At 42.1% G+C, this 18,789-nt stretch overlaps 1 protein-coding gene across 1 annotated transcript in view; it reads left to right on the top strand.

Annotated features, from left to right (window-relative positions):
• Positions 1 to 214: 214 nt before the first annotated feature.
• aff3 (AF4/FMR2 family, member 3) overlaps positions 215 to 18,789 on the top strand; it is a 19,140-nt gene continuing 565 nt past the window's right edge. The window contains exons 1-19 of the mRNA XM_046054820.1: positions 215 to 395; positions 3,026 to 3,070; positions 8,054 to 8,128; positions 8,665 to 8,698; positions 8,976 to 9,033; positions 10,106 to 10,157; positions 10,882 to 10,916; positions 11,106 to 11,295; positions 12,945 to 14,921; positions 15,062 to 15,189; positions 15,346 to 15,508; positions 15,599 to 15,702; positions 15,868 to 15,931; positions 16,597 to 16,733; positions 16,840 to 16,911; positions 17,029 to 17,122; positions 17,234 to 17,283; positions 17,857 to 18,023; positions 18,146 to 18,789. The exon at positions 18,146 to 18,789 is cut by the window's right edge and continues 565 nt beyond it. Coding sequence (XP_045910776.1) covers positions 324 to 395; positions 3,026 to 3,070; positions 8,054 to 8,128; positions 8,665 to 8,698; positions 8,976 to 9,033; positions 10,106 to 10,157; positions 10,882 to 10,916; positions 11,106 to 11,295; positions 12,945 to 14,921; positions 15,062 to 15,189; positions 15,346 to 15,508; positions 15,599 to 15,702; positions 15,868 to 15,931; positions 16,597 to 16,733; positions 16,840 to 16,911; positions 17,029 to 17,122; positions 17,234 to 17,283; positions 17,857 to 18,023; positions 18,146 to 18,267 — 3,639 coding nt within the window. The 5' untranslated portion in view covers positions 215 to 323 and the 3' untranslated portion in view covers positions 18,268 to 18,789. The remainder of the gene's footprint in view (positions 396 to 3,025; positions 3,071 to 8,053; positions 8,129 to 8,664; positions 8,699 to 8,975; positions 9,034 to 10,105; positions 10,158 to 10,881; positions 10,917 to 11,105; positions 11,296 to 12,944; positions 14,922 to 15,061; positions 15,190 to 15,345; positions 15,509 to 15,598; positions 15,703 to 15,867; positions 15,932 to 16,596; positions 16,734 to 16,839; positions 16,912 to 17,028; positions 17,123 to 17,233; positions 17,284 to 17,856; positions 18,024 to 18,145) is intronic.

Genomic DNA, 18,789 nt, shown 5'->3' with positions numbered 1-18,789 from the left:
AGTAAGCTATCTCTGAACAGGTGTGACATCCTAATTAGCCAACACATTTGAAAAGATGTGAGACAGCATCAGTGTTGAACGTCCACACTCTTGAGTCGTGATCTCCCGTGCGTGAGCCGCGTGTGTGTCATCTCTGACGTTACCGGTCCGCCTACATCGCCCTCTGCCTCCATCTGTGACACACAGAGACTCTCCCGCAGCTGCACGGCGGATCCACGAGCTAAGAGCCGGTCTGCCAGCGTCACTGACGGGCATCCGCTGCTCCTAACGCGAGTCCTCACTGGCATGGACACCGGAGGACAGCACTGACCAACCCAGGAACCATGCCTACTGTCCTTGTTGGCAAAGGGAAACTTTCCATTGTCAGTTTTCTACTCCGATGCGCATATTCGCAGGTGAGAGGCTGCAAGAAGCATGTATAGCTTTTAAAAAGAGCTGTGATAATGCCTGTGTGTATCAAGCACCATAGATGGGTCACTGACAGCTTGAGTGAGTCTGTGTTGTTCTTGCAATGGCATAGAGTACCTACAGGTTATACTGGTGGAATGTAAGTACATTTACTAAAGTAGCCTACTGTATACACATTTGGGATACAATAGCCTACTTGTACTTTACTTGAGTGCAACTTTATACTTTTATTCCACTACATCTCAGAGGAAAATATTTTCATAAATTTCTCTATAAGCTGTTAATTTTTCACACCCTTCAAAACCATGTATCTACACATTTTGACACATTTTTCTGATAAACTGAAGGTGCTCCTTTATGGGTGGGGAAAATCCTCCTACTTCTTATAAATAACATAGTAAATAACATAATAAATAAACCCCACTTGGATTAGCTGGAAAACAGGGCAACAACACTACAAACATATGATGATCTTATAGAATATGAGGCTTTGCTGTAGAATAGCCTATATACAGTTGGGTAGCTTATTTAGTGCAACCGTTAATAACTACAGCAGTAAAATGCAACATACACATTAATGCAGCAGTAATATCAATCCAAAAATATCATATCTAATAGTAAAACACTGACAGGGACTAAGTAATTTTACTTTTGATACTTTAAGTACATTTTGCTGATAATACTACTTTGCTGACGACTTTATCATAAAGACATTATGAATGCAAGACTTATACTTGTGGTGGAGTATTATCACCGTGTGGTATTGACACTTTTACCTAAGTAAAGGATCTGAGAACTTCTTCCACCACAGGTAAAGAAGTCATTTCTTTCATCTGAACACTGATTAAGGAGATGCTTCCTGCAGAGCTGTGTGTTTTATGCTCCTATCTTCATAAAAATTGAGTTTGCAGATCAAAAGCAATTTCAGATTTTCCTTCAAGGCACTCAACACAGATGGAAGTGCTAAACAGAACCTGAAAATGAACATAACTTCAGTAATTGCTGATACTTTAAGAATGTAACAGGTGGTTAGTAAAGTCTAGTTGGTTTGCATGCTGCTTGTTGCAGGTGTTATGATGGGTTGTGGTTTGTTTTGCCCCTGGGGATTTAACTCATCAGGGTATTGCACCAGTGATGTAGCCTGTGATGCTAGTGGGTATGGATGTGTGAAACACATGATAATATCCATGCTAATGGACCTGTAAGTGTAAACTGAGGAGGCAGGCCTGTCTTATGCTTGTGCACCGCAACAGGGAGGTAAAATACTGTCTGACTGTGTTTATGTTTTTCATTTAGTGCCTGCGGCCTCATAGCTGCCATGTGGCTGTAATGTTCAGACAATTTTCACACATACTGTTTTCCATCCGCAGGCTTAGAGTCAAGCGACTCAGACACTGACCTTAGTGAGTCACAGTTTTTCTGCACTACACACACATTTTCTACTGTGCATACTTATGCTGCACAGATGGCACAATAGACAAAGAGGGCCATGGAAGTAAAGAGCAAATCACCAAAATGAAAATGGAATGAAGTGTGTAAATGTTAAAGACATTAAATGTATATAAATAACCAAGTAGAGAGACAGTATTAATGGTTAGTATTAAGAAGATGAGTCCACATGATGAAAAACCAAACCTGACAAATATAATGAGTGCGATTACTATTTTTAAATAACAAACTAAAGGAACCAATAATTCATATCATATATCTGCAGCGGGGTCATCTGTTTTCACACAAAACTCACAATCAGAATGAAACACACTACCACACAAACAGAAAGCACCTACACACAGTTGCACAGATGGGGAAGTGCGAGTGATGTTACCTATCTGTTCTTTATCTTAATGCTTGAGCAACATGGTTCTCGGCTCTCATGCCAACGTGGTGAATTTGAATTGTGTGCTGAATTGTGAAAGGGGAAACGTGGGGGGAGGGGGGGAGGGGGGGAGGGAGGGAGGGAGAGAAAGAGAGATGGATGGAAACAGAAAGTTGGTTGCAAAATAATCAGCATCCGTCTGATCATCTGCAGCTGTGATTTCTAAGATATGAGTCATCAACAAGCTTCAGCCTCCTCTCAACTCTCACAGTTTGTGTGTGTGTGTGTGTGTGTGTGTGTGTGTGTGTGATTGTGACTGTAAGGTTTACAGTAAAGTGCTGCACTGTGTTGTGAACGTTACAGCAAAAAGGCGGGAAGCAGAGTGCAAAAGGTGATTTGTTTTTGTAGCGTGTGTATGTATATGTGTGCATCTACCTTTGTGATTGAGACTGAAACGTGAAAGTTCATATCTTTAGTAATGACTGGTGAAAGAAATTAATAAGTCGACTGTATGTGTGAGTACATGCACATCGCTAAATTTGTTGTTGAACGTGCGGAAGTGTGTACCTCAATTTGAATTTTTCATGAGACACACACTACACTTTACTGTAGTTTACATGCTCAAATATGGTTTGTGTGCAAGTCAACAGCAGCTCTTTCTCTGTGTGCTGGTGAGGTTAGTTGACGGACTGGACTTGTGTCTGTTGTTTTAAAGTGTTGCAAAACTTACTTTCATTATCAGTCAGTCTTCCTGTGACTCTCTCCGCTTTTGTCATCACCTCTATCCTTCTGTTTGCACAGGTAACAAGAAGCCAACACAACAGCTGTGCCAAAGACATTCTGGAAGTAAGGAATTACTTTTACTCATTGCTTGACATCGAAGATTTAGATTTTTTCCCTTATTAAAAGTAATAGTGGTAATCACAATAGCAGTAATTAACTTTGAACATGTGAAATAATTCAGACTTGTTAAATTAAGAGATAATATCTTTTAGCAGGTTTGATCCAATTGAAAAAGTCATTAGAATGAATAAATGATGACTGCAGATCATTGCTTAGAAGAGGAAACACAAGCAGCACATAAGACATAGGGCTGCAACTAACGATTATTTTCACAATTGATTAAAGATGCGGTAGGCAATTTATTTCAGGAGCTTTTTTTCATATATTTATTAATAAATAAATCACATTCTCTAACGTGAAAGAAATAAAATCCGGCATCTTTGGCCGTGCAGGACAGGAATAAGCATGGCCAATCATTCAATTTGGTCTGAATGAAATGATTAGCTGGCTTACCTATACGGATGTCACAACTATAGTCACGATACAAAAAATTTTGTAATCAATACCAATACCAGTTTCACCATTCTCTATACCAAATTCGATACCTCGTTAAAAAACAAACAATAAATTCCATGTACTTCAGTGGACACTCCTCTAAGGAGGTGCTATTATGCTTTTTGGCTTTTTCCCTCTCCTACATTTTTTGTGCATGTAATAGGTTTGCAAAGCGAAAAAGCTCAAAGTCCAGCCCAAAGGGAGTTCCCATCTCCCACAGAAAACTCTGAACTGCTTGAAAACAGATCATTTGTAGTCCAGCCTTTTCCCTTTTATCCCTGTGACGACACAGGGTTGAAAGCAAAAAACGCTCGCCAAGAGGCTAGCCCGACATGCCCTCAAAAATACTGGTGTAAAAACACTGAGCTGCAGCACATACCTCTCCTCTCCCTTTCAAACACTACCTACCCTCCAGGCCGTCAAAGGACATAAAGTTGTTACTGTGATGTAGAGACAGAGCTCAGTTAAAACTTTATGGATGAAAGATACTTTTGTTACAGATTAATAACTCACCACTCTGAAACTCTTGTTCCAGTCCATGTTGCCAAGCTGGTCGGCAAGATGTAGCCTACAGCTGAATCGAAGCTGTTTACCAGCTTTTCGCTGACCTGCTCTTCTCTGCTTCTGATTTGCTAGTAGTCCTTAACTAGGAACTGCACATGTGCAACTCCATGTATCACTCCATAGCTAAAACGAAGCCTTCAACACACAGGGTGAAAAGTGGAGCTGCAGCAATGTGAAGTATGAAAAAAAAATATGGTATTTTTGAAAATTAAACCATGTAAACCTGTTCTGGTACAACCCCTAAATAGGATTTTGACCCTGAAAATAAGTATAATACCACCTCTTTAATAAAGTATCAGGTATAGCTCAATAACAACACACACACACACACACACACACACACACACACACACACACACACACCTCTACTCAGAGTGCAAGCAGAGTTTAAATTTACTGACATGGTGAAGGACCATTAGTCAGGAAATATTTATTTAAAACACTAATGACATTATGACAGATGATATGGTAAGGACGGTCGCCTACTACTATGACCTATGTTTACATTATGTTAGCCTAAACACAATCGCCTTTAGCGTTTAGCCATTTTAAACGTTGTGTGTTATGTAGTTGGCCAGGCGACAGTTCAGAATTTTTGTATCCCCTTGGTACCGAAGTATTCTTGTGACATCCCTATCTACCTACCTATCTGCGTCCATTCTGTACTCATTGCACATGAAAATGTGTTGGGTAGGGGCTTCAAAGGGAGGCATGCAGGGAAGGGGTTTGGTTTTTATTGGCTGGACACTTCTAGCTGTTTCTTGATAGTTCTCTAACGTTGCCTACCCCAGCTTTAATCATATGTTTTTCTAATTATTGTATTAGTTGTTTAAAAATGTAATCTCCATTTAAAGTTTCCAGAATTCAAGTTGACGTCTTCAGATATCTTGTTTTATGTGACCACCAGTTGAAATAAATAAAAACACAGAAAAGCAGCAAATCTTCACATTGGATATGCTGGAATCGGAGAACTGATCAGGTCTACAAGCAGAAAATCCTCATATTTGAGAAGCAGGAGCCTTTGGCATTTTTGCCAATCAATTACTGTTTTCAGCTCTAATCTCACAGATATATCAGCCTGTCCTCAGTGGCTCTGAGGTTTCTATCTTTTTTTCGTGTTGGAGGATTTACAATGCAGAGGATCACTGCTCCCCATGTGCTGTCACTAGCGTGGGACAGATAGGAGGTGCGAAGAAGAACAGGGCTACAGAACATGGGGTGGGGAAGGGTGGGAGGAAGATAGCAACACATGCTCCACCTGGGAGAGCTTGTTGTTGGTGGAGGAGAGGGGTGAGTGCCACTGCTGTGTCCTTGGTGACTGAGGGAGGAGAGATAATGAAGTGGAAGGATGAGCAGAGAGAGGAAACACTTGCCCTCTAGGGCTTACTGTAGAGGGTGGGAGGAGGGAAGTGGACAAGAGGTAGAGAACAGCTTTCAAGTCACCTGCCAGGTTAATAAAAATGTGTCATCTCATCTCATCTCTTTGGATTCGAATGAATGAAAATGGGAACATTCCTTCTAGCAGACTCCCATTAGAGGTGAAGAAACAGTTTGACATGTTGCGTATTTGCTTTCTTGCTGAGAGTTAGACGAAAAGATCGATAACACTGTTGTCTATATGCTAAACATGAAGCTTCAGCCTAGCCGCTGGTTAGCTTAGCTTAGCATAAAAACCTCAAAACAGGAGGAACAACTAGCCTGGCTTTGCTTGAAGGTAACAAAATCTTTTGTGTAGTGTGGTAGAGTGTAGAAATGACATGTGGTCATTTTACGGGGGGTTATGTGCCAGACTATTTCTTGGCCAGGCACAGTGACCTTTGCTTAGCTAAGCTACGCTTACTGGCTACTGGCTATAGCTTCATATTTAGCATACAGACATGAGAGTGGTGTTGAGCTTCTCATCTAACCCTCGGCAAGAAAGCGAGTAAGTGTATTTTCCTATATGCTGAACTATTGCTTTTGACCCCGACAGCTCTAGTTGAGTTTGATGTCTGTTACCGCACATCCTGATCTGCACTCAGCCCACCGACACACATACACACACAAATCCTCGACCATCCAAGCTGATAAAACGTGACCTTTTCCAGAGCTTGCTTACTGTTTCAGCAGTCAAGCACCCGTATGCCCTGCCCCACCCGGTGATCGTCACACACATGTACATTAGAACCCAATGCTTCAACATTATGAAACAGCTGAGGAACCAGATCATGCTAAAAAGGTAAATGAATACATATACGGTAAATGAATAATAATGAATAGTACAAAATCAGGCCATTATGTCAGCATCCATGAGGCCTGGTTTGTATGAGTGTGACTGCGGGCAATCTAATCAGAGATTATCATCAGAGCAGGAGCAAAGACAGTGTACTGTGGATGCAGAGCTCACTCCCTGTGTCTGGTTTCCTCTCGAGCAGAGAGAATAAATAAAAAATGGAGTGCGTTTTTTTTATAATAGCCCAGGTGCATAATCATGCGTAATCTTCCTAGACTCTTCTATTTTCCCTCAGGGTGAGCAGTGGCCCAGACACAGTCACTGAGATGTGAGCACCCACCACTTGACACTGATTATCATCATTACTGATTGGGCGATGGCTGGGAGAATATATACTATAATCATGTGCGGGAATATTAGGGATTTGTTAAAGGATTAAGTGTGTGTAATAAAGAAAGTTAGACTCATGACTGGATAGTTAAAGCCATAATGAGTCAGGTTGCTGTAGTGCCACCTATAGGTGAAATACCAACCTTTGCACCATGATTAGGCATGTTTGAACTAAATTTGGCTGTAACAATGCATAGTGTTATTTGGGGGTGGCCACGGTTACAGCTCAAAATAATGTTCATAATAAATTAATGTATGTTATTGATGATTCACTAATCATAATCATAAAATGATCTCAGATGTTTATCACAAGTTAACTGAGCATGCAGTGATGTCTTAAAATTGCATATTTTGTCTAATAAATTAAGATAAGAAAGAAAATCTTCACATTGAAGAGATCGCAACCAACTAATTTTCTGTATTTTTCTTTTATAAATGAGGAAAATTAATGAGTTACCATATTTGTCTTTGAATCATTTTCAAAGATGACTTAGTTGTAGCAGACTAGTCATTTCAGTACCATCGGTGACCTCCAAAACAGCCGACATACTGTATCTCACAGTGACTCAACAAAGGAACCGTGGCCGAAAGTTGATAATGTATCAGTGTTTCCTGCAGCTGCCCAGACTTGATGGGTGGATGCTCCTTTTAGTTCCTACCCTCCGGGTTCTTCTCACAAATGTTCAAACTATTTCATTCTGCAAAGTGATTTGTAATTTCCACCTCTATTTGGCTATTGTACCCTACAACTATACTGTAATTTACTGTGACTGTAGCACTGATGATTACTTGCAGTGGCCCAGGCCACTTGATGTCTTTAACATTCATGTCCTTGGAGCCGCCTTACAAGCAACAAATGTTTTGATGAGCTGTCTTGTGCTCTGGTTCACTGATTTTACACACCTTTCAGACTGCCACCTAAAAAGCTAAGTAACTCCAGTAATTTGCTCAATGAGTGAACTCAGCCATTAACAATTCACCTTTTAAAAGAAAAAAACAAAGTAACAAGTAACAAAATTATTATACACTCCCACACCTTGTAATACACATCTCTCATGCCTACAGCCAACAGACTAAACTCTATACCCAGCCACACTCCCCCTGGTGGGGAGGAACAGTGCTGATAACAAGAGGCCATACTCAAATGAGGCTCTCTGTGCTGCATGTGTGGAAATGGGAGAGATAAGTTACTCTTAGATGAAAGAAAAATAAATAAAATCCTAATGACAGATTTAGGATGCCTGGAGTTTCTGTATGTGAAGACCATCAATCACACTGGCATCTCACAATTCACCTCTGACCCTGCTCCCCCTTCTGTTGCACAGGACATGACTCAGTCCTGGACGTCCCAGCAAGCCTTAGGGGGGGACCAGGCCCAACGAATCCTTTACAACCCTAAGGTATGTGTGTGTGTGTTTGTGCTGGTTGTTTATCTTTGATAATTAAAGGAGGACTCCACTGATTTTGCATATTAAAATCTGTTTACAGGTGTTGAGGAGTACTGCATATGTGAAAAGTTGTGTAAAGCCTTTTGTGTCTCCAGAAGGAGCTGTGTGAAGTCTGACAACTGCCTCAAGTGATGTCACTTGAGGCAGCGTTGCTTGAGTCTGTAGACAAGTTTAAAAAGAAATAAACCAGAGCTCTGTAGCCCGCTCCTCATCTCTGCTTGAGGCTAGTGGCTACTAGCATTACACGCCCGAATCTCCAAGGCGAACTGTCAGTGGCTTAGTTGCATTGTGGGTCATTTTGACAAGAAAGAAGAATGCATGGAATAAAAAGGATAATATAGCTGTTCTGATTTTGATCAGACTTTTTTTAAACTGTCTATTGTGAATCTGATAGTGTTGTACTGTAATGCAATGCTAAATCTAAAACTCTTTTAGCTGTGTAAATACAGGTTTTAGCTCACTATGTTTTGTTCTATCTCTTTCCCAAGGAAGCAAAACTACCGACTACACAACAAAGGCAAAGTATGTGTTTACCGACTAATAAGTTTGCTTATCTGATATGTGCATTAATTTACAATTGCTTCTCTATTAATAAATGGTTGCTTGTGTAGTTTTGAAATTTTTTCAGTTCAGTTCAATGTTCAATGTTCTTTACTGGCATGAATGTTTAAGTTAAACAATGTTGCCAAAGCGGTTTGCAGCAAAATCACAAAGTTTACATTTGAATTTAACAAAAATAAATGCAATCATTACCATCCAATTCAATTCAATTCAACCATTTTCTCTCTCTCTCTGTAAGGTCGGGGGGATGTTCAGCTACGAATGACCCGTCACCCTCGCGTAGCACCTCACAAATCGTAAGTGGGACATGAGGAAACATGATCCACTGAAGGTCATCAAACCTGCCCGCTGTGGCACGAACACAGATTATATAATATATCGTCTGTGTGCGTGCCACATATATAATAAATGTTTTCTTTTTAGCAACTTTTGTAAAAATGTATACAAAGTCATGAACATCGTCGTCTTTATAGCCACAGGGAAAAGCATTAATGATAGAGGAAGTGAGTGAAGGGAAGTAGACACGTAGAGTCAGTCGACACAGTCTTTTAGGATACTGAACATACGTCAGGTCAAAGGTCAGTTAACATTCTTGTCAGCGGAGACTGATGTGCTCCTGTTCATTACCTCTTTACATCCTCTTTTTAGTGTGAAACACATGTTCAGTGTTTTAAGCCAACTGTGAGTTCCACATGATCACACAGCCTTTGTTATGTAACACAGCAGTTTTATTCCCCCCCCCCCCCCCACCCCCCCCACACACACACACAAATTTTGAGCACTTTTTAGAATCTACCTGAAATGTCTTTAGTTACATGTATTAGACAAAAACAACAGATCAGTACATTAAGAGTCTTATTCCAAACAAGATTTGTGCCTTTGGAACAAATTCAAAATAACTGCCAGTATGAATCTTTATTAGTAATTTTTATGTTATAGCTCATGTTAATACCGTAGATGTTATATTTGTTAGGCTTTGAGAATTGTCTGTTTTTAAAATATAACCAAGTGCAAATACTCCCATGTTTTACCATATCTTAAATTAGTAGTACAAATATAGTCGGTTTGATATTATCATATTTTCAGAAGCCTACAGAAGCATACTGTTTCAGAGGCTTAACAAGTTTAAAAATATAATTTTTTAAAACGGTAATCATATTCATTATTTCAGTGTGTTTGATTATAATGTAAAGGAACATCCTCAGGAGGACTTAAAAGTGTTGAAGTCTGGATTACTATTAGCGCCAATACTATCCATATTATTATATGTATGCATATTGTTGGATGGGTATATCTCTATTGAAAACAAAACGATTAAATGTACAACAGTGTGTGTTTTTTTCTGACTGTGTGTTTCATTGCATACAGCATGCTTGCTGATGATCTGAAGCTGAGCAGTGATGATGATGACAGTCAAAGGGTAGGTGACACTCAAAGGTCACACAACTTTCTCTGCAACCAGGAAATCAGATCATTACATTTCAAAGTGTAAAATAATATTATTAATTTTGTTAACCAATTTATCATAATCAATATAATTATTGATAAAATTAATAATAACATTTGTATAATAAAAGGAACATGATTTTGAAAATACGGCTGATGCACAAAGACTGAGTTGGCTGTTCACATATGAACCATTTAAATTATCCAGCTTCTTGGAGAAAACCTGGAAAATGAGAAAAACCCATTTATTGGGGTAAATTGTAGGCTTGTAACAGTTCTTTTGCACAAGTATATAGAAGTATTTATAATGTAACTGATGTTCTTCTTTTTGTTTTTGTATATGTATCACTGGAAGATGCATGTTTTGTTAGATAGTAGTGTCCTGTAATCCAGTGTAGGATGGGGCCAGACACAAAAATGAAAATGACCTAAGTAGTTTTGACCTAAGCGAGACATGTCTTCATGCTATTGCGCATGATTGAGGAGGCAGACAGACAGTGAGACAGAGTACGAGAGAAAGTGTAAGAGAAAGCACAACAGCGACCATGGCTGGACTGTTTTTCTGGTAGTGTTTAATGGTGCGCGCACACCCATATGCAGTTTGGCACAGCTGGCACTCAGTTAAGAACTGTTTCACGGTTGTTCGCTACACTGCTGCTGGATGATAAGTTTCTGTTTATTGTTTTGTGTCCCTGAAGGCAAGTCACGAGTCAGCTTCCTGGGATGGACACAGGTACTTGATTACAAATGTGACGTGTGCATATTGTGGATATGAGCTTAAGATGTTTGATTGTTTGTCTTTAAACATAAGTTAAAATGAGTAACAACAGTATATGTCTGCCTGTGTGTGAGCATATGTGTGTGTGTGCTCCACTCAGCCATGTACATATGCTGACCCCCTCTCTGATGTTTGTGTTGACAGCCTGTCAGCACAGCGAGCGCACACACATGGCAGGCGGGTGAGACATTCCAGCTCGGACTCCTCAGGCTCGGACTCCACTGCTGAGTCGGGCAGCAGTAGCCTTCACTCCCGGAGCCCTAGCCGGAGCCCAGAGGTTCACCCATATCCTGCATCGCCTGCCAACACACATCCACCACTCGGCGGCAAAGAGGTACCAACGATGAGCCACGGCCTCCATCTCCCGCTCTGTATGTCTCACTTGTCTGTCTCTTCATCTGGCTGTGGGCCTTCAGGTGAATTCTCTACAGGGAGTGGTGGCCTCGGGGCAGTTGATGGCAGGTGTGGGGAGGGACAGAGGAATGAGGAATGCATGTGAATTGGAGGGGGCGTGAGGTGGGTGAGAGGCAGAGGTAGCTTTGGGAATTAGTGCTCGGGTGTCATGTCAACAGTCTTTTAGAGGAAAGCCCTCAGGACGTGGAAGCCATCAAGACTTGAGTTCATGTTGAGATCTACAACTAGATTTGCCTTCTCTATTAAAACAGTGCACACAGATAATGTTGAGTACCGGTTCTTGCATATCATTGTCTCATATAAATATTGAAGGGATGATTTAGTGCTGATGCTTAGAGCATGGTAGGTATGATGGACTTTTGGAGGTGTGGGTTGGTTTGAGATGTGAGCTATGCGGGGAATGAAGGAGAAACCTCTTGAATGAATGGAAGGCCCTGTACAACATAGTGGACTGTAGTACTAAACATGCACTACATTGGGCCCCTATAGAGAGGGAGGGAGTGGAGTTTGTGTTTGGGGGAAGTTGGGGCAGAGGGGGTGCACGCCATGTGTTTTTCATTTACGTGGACTGTTTAAATGTCTCCCAAGGAAGAGATGGGGGTTGGAGTTATGGAAGCGGCAGTTCCAGGTAGTGAGAGAAAAAGGGAGGGACAGAAAAGAAGGAGGGCAGCCGAGACGATACAAGAGATGCAGTGTCTTCTCTGGAAAGAGGGTGAGGGATGTGGGGAGGGGGATCACTGTTTGACTTGAGGAGTAAAGGTTTAATTTAGCTCAGCGAAAAGAGAACGTGAGAGAGAGAGAAAGAAGTTTGCCCTCCAGCCGTGAGTATCCTCTTTGTTTTTACTTGAGTAAAAACTCCTGCGTTCTCTGGTGTTCTTCTGATTCTAACAGTTACCAAGCCAGTTGTTAAGCAAACATTAAGTGAGTCATTTGGCATAATTGGATGGGGGTTGAGCTACTGTAACCACATATGTGGACTGTGAGACCATGTAGTAAGTAGGCTATTGAAAGGAGGTTATAATGTTATTTGGGAAGTAACAGTTTTTAGACATGAGTCATCCTCCAGATTTGCCTTTCGGAGCTTGAATTGTTTTAATAGCAGCTGAGTGAGGAAACTGTGCAGTGAATGTAGTGCACTTTCGATCGTTCATCTCAGCGGGGAATGCTGTGGTATGCACACACTTGTTTGACATTCTTCACATGGTTAAATGTATCATTACATTTAACCATGAAGTAGTTAAAAGTTGCTCAAATTAGCTGCCTGTCAACTAGTTAGCAATAAAAGCAATAAAATGCTACGTGCACATTAATTCATCAGTAGTCCAATTATATAATCATTATATACAGTAACTATGAAATGGATCATTATTTTGTACTTTTGATTTTGAGGCTTTTAAGTTTTGTGTGTTTTTAACATTCTTGTATTATTACTTTTGCCACTAAAGGATCTACCTAGACTTCTTCCATCATTACACGTGTATGTGTAAAGCCTCATTATTAAAAGAATTCATTTATAATTCATGATTAATATTGGAAATTTGTTTCTTGCTTTTTCCTTGCTTTCTTAAGACTGATCCGCCCTCTGCTGCCCAGTGGCAGTTGGATAAATGGCTGAAGAAAAAATCTATAAGTGAACAGGACCCTTCCCAGAGCATTCCTGGACGCCTTCCCTCTCCCCACACCCAAAGAGCCCCATCTCCAGCCAGATCGTGGAACAGCAATCAGGAATACAGCCCTAGCCAAAGCCCTATTCCCAGCCCACAGTTCAATTATAGCCACCACAGTAGCCCCCTACCTAGCCCTGGTTATAGCTTCTGCCCTAGCCCCAGCCCATTTCCTAGCACCTGCCCAAGTCCCACCCCTGTTCCCAGTCCGGTTCCAAGTGTTTGCCCCAGTCCGTGTGGGAGCCCAAGAGCCAGCCGTAGCCCTAGCCCTATACCTAGAGACCCTCCAAGAAGCCCCAGTCCCAGCCTACCTGCTCCATCCAGGGTTCGTCACTATCCTGAGTTTCAGAGTCAGAACCAAACACAACCCAGCCTAACAACCAATCCCCACAAGACAAAAAATAGGTCATGGATTGCCCATGACACCGACACCAAGAGCAAGCCCACAAACAGTACTCATCTTCAACCACCTCATCACCACAGGCCCAAGACCTGGCCTACACGGGGCCAAGACCAAAGCCAAAGCAAATCCAAGGTTTCTGGTGTTTCAAACTCTAACGAGAGCCACAGCCACAAATCTAGACCCAAGCCTAACATTCGTCCAACATCGAAACAGCTTGCTGAGGCTCCAAAAGCCAAACATACATCACATTCTGAGCACATCCAAAGTAGCAGATCTAACCACAACTCCAACCACAAGCCTAGGCCTCTGTTTCAAGCTAGCTCACAACATAGCCCCACAACAGCAAAGCGCTTGGTTCCCACTAATCGTGAAACCAACTCGGGTCATTCTCAATCTACCTCTAAAGCTGCTACTAATTCTAATACTGGGTTGAACGCTAGATCAAACCCTAGTCTGAAACCTAGGACCAAGTCTTGGGAGGCTACAGCCCCAACTCCTGTGCATGTTAACCATTCAAAACCAACACAGAAGAAACCACAGTCCAAGGAACAGGAGGTGGAACACAGAGAAAATAATCTGACCCAAGCAGAGGGGAAAAAACCAGAGAGTAAAGACGACAGACATAGGGAAAAACAAAAAGGGAAACCGGAGAGAAAGGAAGACAGGAGGCTGGCGGAGGAGCAGCTACTGAGACGTCCCTGGATCCAGAGTTCGACGGAAGAAGAGGAGGAGGAAGAGGAGGAGGAGGGAGTGATAGAGAGGCAGAGGAAGAGAGAGGAGACAGCAAGAGGGGAAAACAGGAGGAGTAAGGAGCAGCAACATAGACGCGAATGGCAAACAGTCCAGGCCAAACAGAGACTGCCTGCCAACACCGAGCGACACGGCCTTCAAGACAACTCACACCACCAGGGGAGGACAAAAAAGGGAGGAAGAAGTGAGGAGGATAAAGAGTTACAACAAGACCCATCACCCCCTCCGTCACGTTCCCCATCTCCTCGTCGACCATCCTCCTCATCCTCTGCCTCCTCCTCTTCAAAGTCCGATTCAGAATCTGAATATCAGGCTTCGATCACCAAAGTCCCAGCAGACTCTACCTCTCACAAGAGACTCACCAAGAGACGGCAACAAGGCCCAGGCAGACCTGACACCAACAGGCCAAAGGTGGTGCACCCCAGAGGACCCACCTCAGGTAATCCAAGTGAGGGGCAGCAGAGTGAGGGGAAGCAAAAACTCTACACCCTGGTCCCGTTCGGGCGGAGTGACAAGGCTACAGCGTCTTCCCAGCGAGGGCTTAGAAATCTGGTGGTGCAGATAGACCTCTGTCTTCTCAAAAGGGTCCCGGACAGCACTACTGGTTCCACTGTTAAAAAACCCGCCTCTTCTTCCTCCTCTTCGTCAACCAAGGACAAGCAAAAAGAGGCAATGAAACACCTGTACGTCCCTGAGACTGTGACAAAAGACAGCAAAAGGAAACGCAAGGTAGACAACATGTATATTGACTTTTCTTGTCTGTTAAATTTGATGTTTGGTGTCTGTGCATGTTTTCATGCGCTAACATGAGGCAGAAAAGCACCGATATATTCCCTTAAAGCATGCATGTGTTTGTTTTGTGTGACCAGTTGGAGAATGGTGTGTCACACAGAGAAAGCAAGAGGAGTATTCCTAATACAAATGACCTCTCAGGCCACATAGAGTCCCCATCTCACACAGCTGAGCATAACTTTGTGACTGAGACCACACACAACGGGTAAGAAAAAACCAAACACACCACTTGGTCTCATATATGCGTGTCCAATCATTGTATCACTGTATGAATGCACAAAAACAACAAGTGTACTTATATTTGTGCCCCATAGTATGTGTGTTTGTGTCAATGTACATATGTGGGTGTGTATACTTGCAGGTACTTGGAGGAGTACTTGGACAGCAAGAGGCCATTGTCTCCCCTGTCCCCACTGTCCGACAGTCCAGAGTCCACCAAGCCTCCTGCTAAAACAAAGACTTCAGAGCAGCATCACGTCCATGTGCACAAGAACAGAGACAAGAATAGAGATTCTGCTATAAAGGTGATACAAAAAAGTACTTCAGTACTATCAGCAACTCTGTTACTTGCAGCCTTTTGGTTTATTTCACCTCTTTGTGACCTGTACACTCAGCCCAAAATGGAGGTGGACTGTGTAAAAGTGTCAAGACAGCCACAACCACCAACCGAGTCCTGGGGCCCTGCAGGACACCGGGGGGCCGTGCCAAACCATGAAACGTGAGCAATCAAATCCACACAGTGCATCACTGTGTAGCCCACACTGCCTGATGTTTGTCAGATGCAGACTCACCAGAAGTCTTGGTATTGTGACTTACTGATGACATTAAACACTGCGACCGCACTGCACTTTTTTTATTTTTGTGTTTCTGTCCACCTTCCTAGTCCACACCATGCTGAGTACTACTTGCATGAAGCTAAAAGGATTAAGCACCGTGCAGACGCAATGGTGAGTCCATTGGTCTTTGTTTGAATTTGGATTTTGGGAAATACAGACAAAATTGTCTTATATACATATCTTGCTAGCTAGAGGGCCACCAGCCACTGGTACATCCAACATTAAGATTTTGTTTAGAATTACAAACACATGCAAAATGTTTTTTTGATGGGGACAAGCTCCATTTATGATCTTAGCACTCTGTATGTTACTGATTCAGTCACATAGCATTCCCAACACAAAACCTGGGAGTAAAATCTAAACATAATTCCTTTAGTTGTCACCCAAAAATGGTTTGCATCTTTAAATATATTTTGCGACCTCGCAGATCTGCTGTATGCTCAGATTTATGTGGCCAGGAGAGAAATCAAAGTTTAAACCCCAGCCTGCTGCCTGGTGGCCAGCAGATCAGTGGTTGTACTGGGCATCTTCCAGGTGTGAACGTTTAACTGTGTGACGTGATCGGAGGCTTCCTCTCAGTGAAGTTCCCCTGAATAAATAAAAGGTTAAAAAAAAGCACCTTTGATAGTTAGGTTAGCCTTTTCTTCTGTGTGCAGCTAAGCTAGGCTAAACATGTCTCTCTACTGAATGAGTTGAAGACCTTCTCAGCTAATTCTTGCTTGACACTTGAGGCTAAAATATTTAATCTTTGCCTATGTTGGATGTCTTTTTTCCAGGTGGACAAGCTGGGGAAGGCTGTGAACTACATTGACGCTGCTCTCTCCTTCATGGAATGTGGGAAAGCAATGGAGGAAGGGCCACTAGAGGCAAAGTCTCCTTATACCATGTACTCAGAGACAGTGGAGCTTATTAGGTGAATTACACGTTTGTGCAAAAACAGATACAAGTCATTTGGATTTGGAGAAACAGACACATAAACATGAACTGCAGCTCTATTGTTAACAGTCCTGTGTCTTCAGGTACGCAATGAGGCTGAAGAGCCACTCCGGCCCTGGGGCGAGACAGGAAGACAAACAGCTGGCGGTTCTGTGGTGCGTATGTCATCTCCTCTGTTTATGCCACATCTGTCATCACGCTGAAGGACCTGCTTTTCGACTATGATTTGCGGCCCATCTGAGTCTGTTTGACTTCCGCTTGTGTGTCCGCAGTTTCCGATGCCTTGCCCTCCTTTACTGGCAAATGTTTCGTTTAAAGAAGGACCATGCACTGAAATACTCCAAAGTTCTGCTGGACTACTTTAAGGTACATCTAAAGAGGAAATTGTATTGTTCTTTCCATTTCTGCACAGTTTTTGGTAGTATTTAAACATTTGGGTTTGGATCATATGTAGCCTTGTTTATTGTGTCATTACAGAGTTCTCCCAAAGTGCCTTCTACACCACCCTGTTGGAATGACTCTGGGAAGTAGGTGGATCCACTGAACATTCACTTACCTATAAATTAGAAACGATATATTTACACTTTAAAACATACACTGTGCTTTACATGTACGTATTATCCATCTATAAATCCTGCACTCTGTATAAACTGTATATAGACATATATACATGCATCTGTACATGACCACCCACTTAATTTAGTACTTTACCCATTCAGTGTATGTTCCTTCATACTATTTGTATTTGTTTATAATCTGCAGAACACTTGACTCATATATAGACAGTGTATGTTGCTGTTCATTGTTTCTTTTTGTGTCTATTAATACACTTATTTCCCATCTACTTGTACGTACATAAAAGTTCAGCTTTGTTGTACTTGTTTTTAGCTCTGCTTCTGTCTTTCTGTAAACTGTTCTGTGTGTTACATTGAGAGCAGCTTAGAACTGAAATCAAATTCCTTGGATGTGTGCACATGCTTGGCCAATAAAGCTGATATCTTTATGTTAGAGGCTCTCTGTTTAATTTGTGTGTTTTCATTCTAGCCACCAAACCTTCATTGATCACCATCACTCTGTTGTACATGTGTTTTCACTCCCAGGGGTACAGGAGGACCCCCTTCTTCACTCTCACCCAATGCCAAACACAGCATAAGCATTCCCCAACGTATCCACCAGATGGCAGCAAATCACCTGAACATTACAAACTGTGTGCTGTACAGCTACGAGTACTGGGAGGTGGCAGACAACCTGGCAAAGGAGAATAAAGGTATGGACGCTCCTCTTTAGCTGCCCATTACGTGAAAATAAGCCACATGTGTCAAATGAACCTGTTTAAACACCCAGTAAGAACAGAGGCTTTAAGCTCACTGTCTTCCTTTTTCATAACAGAGTTCTTCAACTACTTGAATACTTTGTCTGGGCCCTTGACTCTTCACAGCAGCATAGCTCACGCAGTCCAGTACACAAGACAGGCTCTTCAGTGGATACGCATTAGTGCCAAACTTAACTAATGAGGAGAGGAGTTGCTTTTAATCCACCCACTGGATCTTAGAAGAGACAAAACTCTGGACCTCTCTGCGGTTGACAGTACTGCACTGACGCCTACTGAGCTGTGTGAAATGGAGTTGGATGAAATCCCATGGAGCCTGGTCATCCTTATTGGATACTAAGGGTGCTCGCCACCCGGGTCGGCCTGTGTGTGCAAAGCCTTCTGAAAGAGCAATCTCTTAACTTCTCGCAGATAAACTACATGCACCTTCTTCCTCATCATTGGATTAACCTGAAGAGTTGTTGTGTGCTGTCGATTTGAAGTCTGTAATAATTTGCCAAATGTCCCATGGTGACAGAAACTGAACTCTCATACAGTTGTGTGTGCAATTTCATGTGTGAATCATTATCATGTGGACTGTTTCTCTGGGGCCAAAACAGGAAAAAGATGTTTAAAAAACCCAAACCAATCAAATACCACTTTCTCCAAAAAGCTTGTCTGCCTTGTTTTCTAATGAATGTTTTAATGACTCTTTTTAAATCTC

The sequence above is a fragment of the Micropterus dolomieu genome, linkage group LG07 (genome assembly GCF_021292245.1).
Source record: "Micropterus dolomieu isolate WLL.071019.BEF.003 ecotype Adirondacks linkage group LG07, ASM2129224v1, whole genome shotgun sequence".
Classification (NCBI taxonomy): Eukaryota; Metazoa; Chordata; class Actinopteri; order Centrarchiformes; family Centrarchidae; genus Micropterus; species Micropterus dolomieu.
The sequence above is the reverse complement of the archived record's forward strand: the minus strand, read 5'-3'. Positions and strand labels throughout refer to the sequence as shown.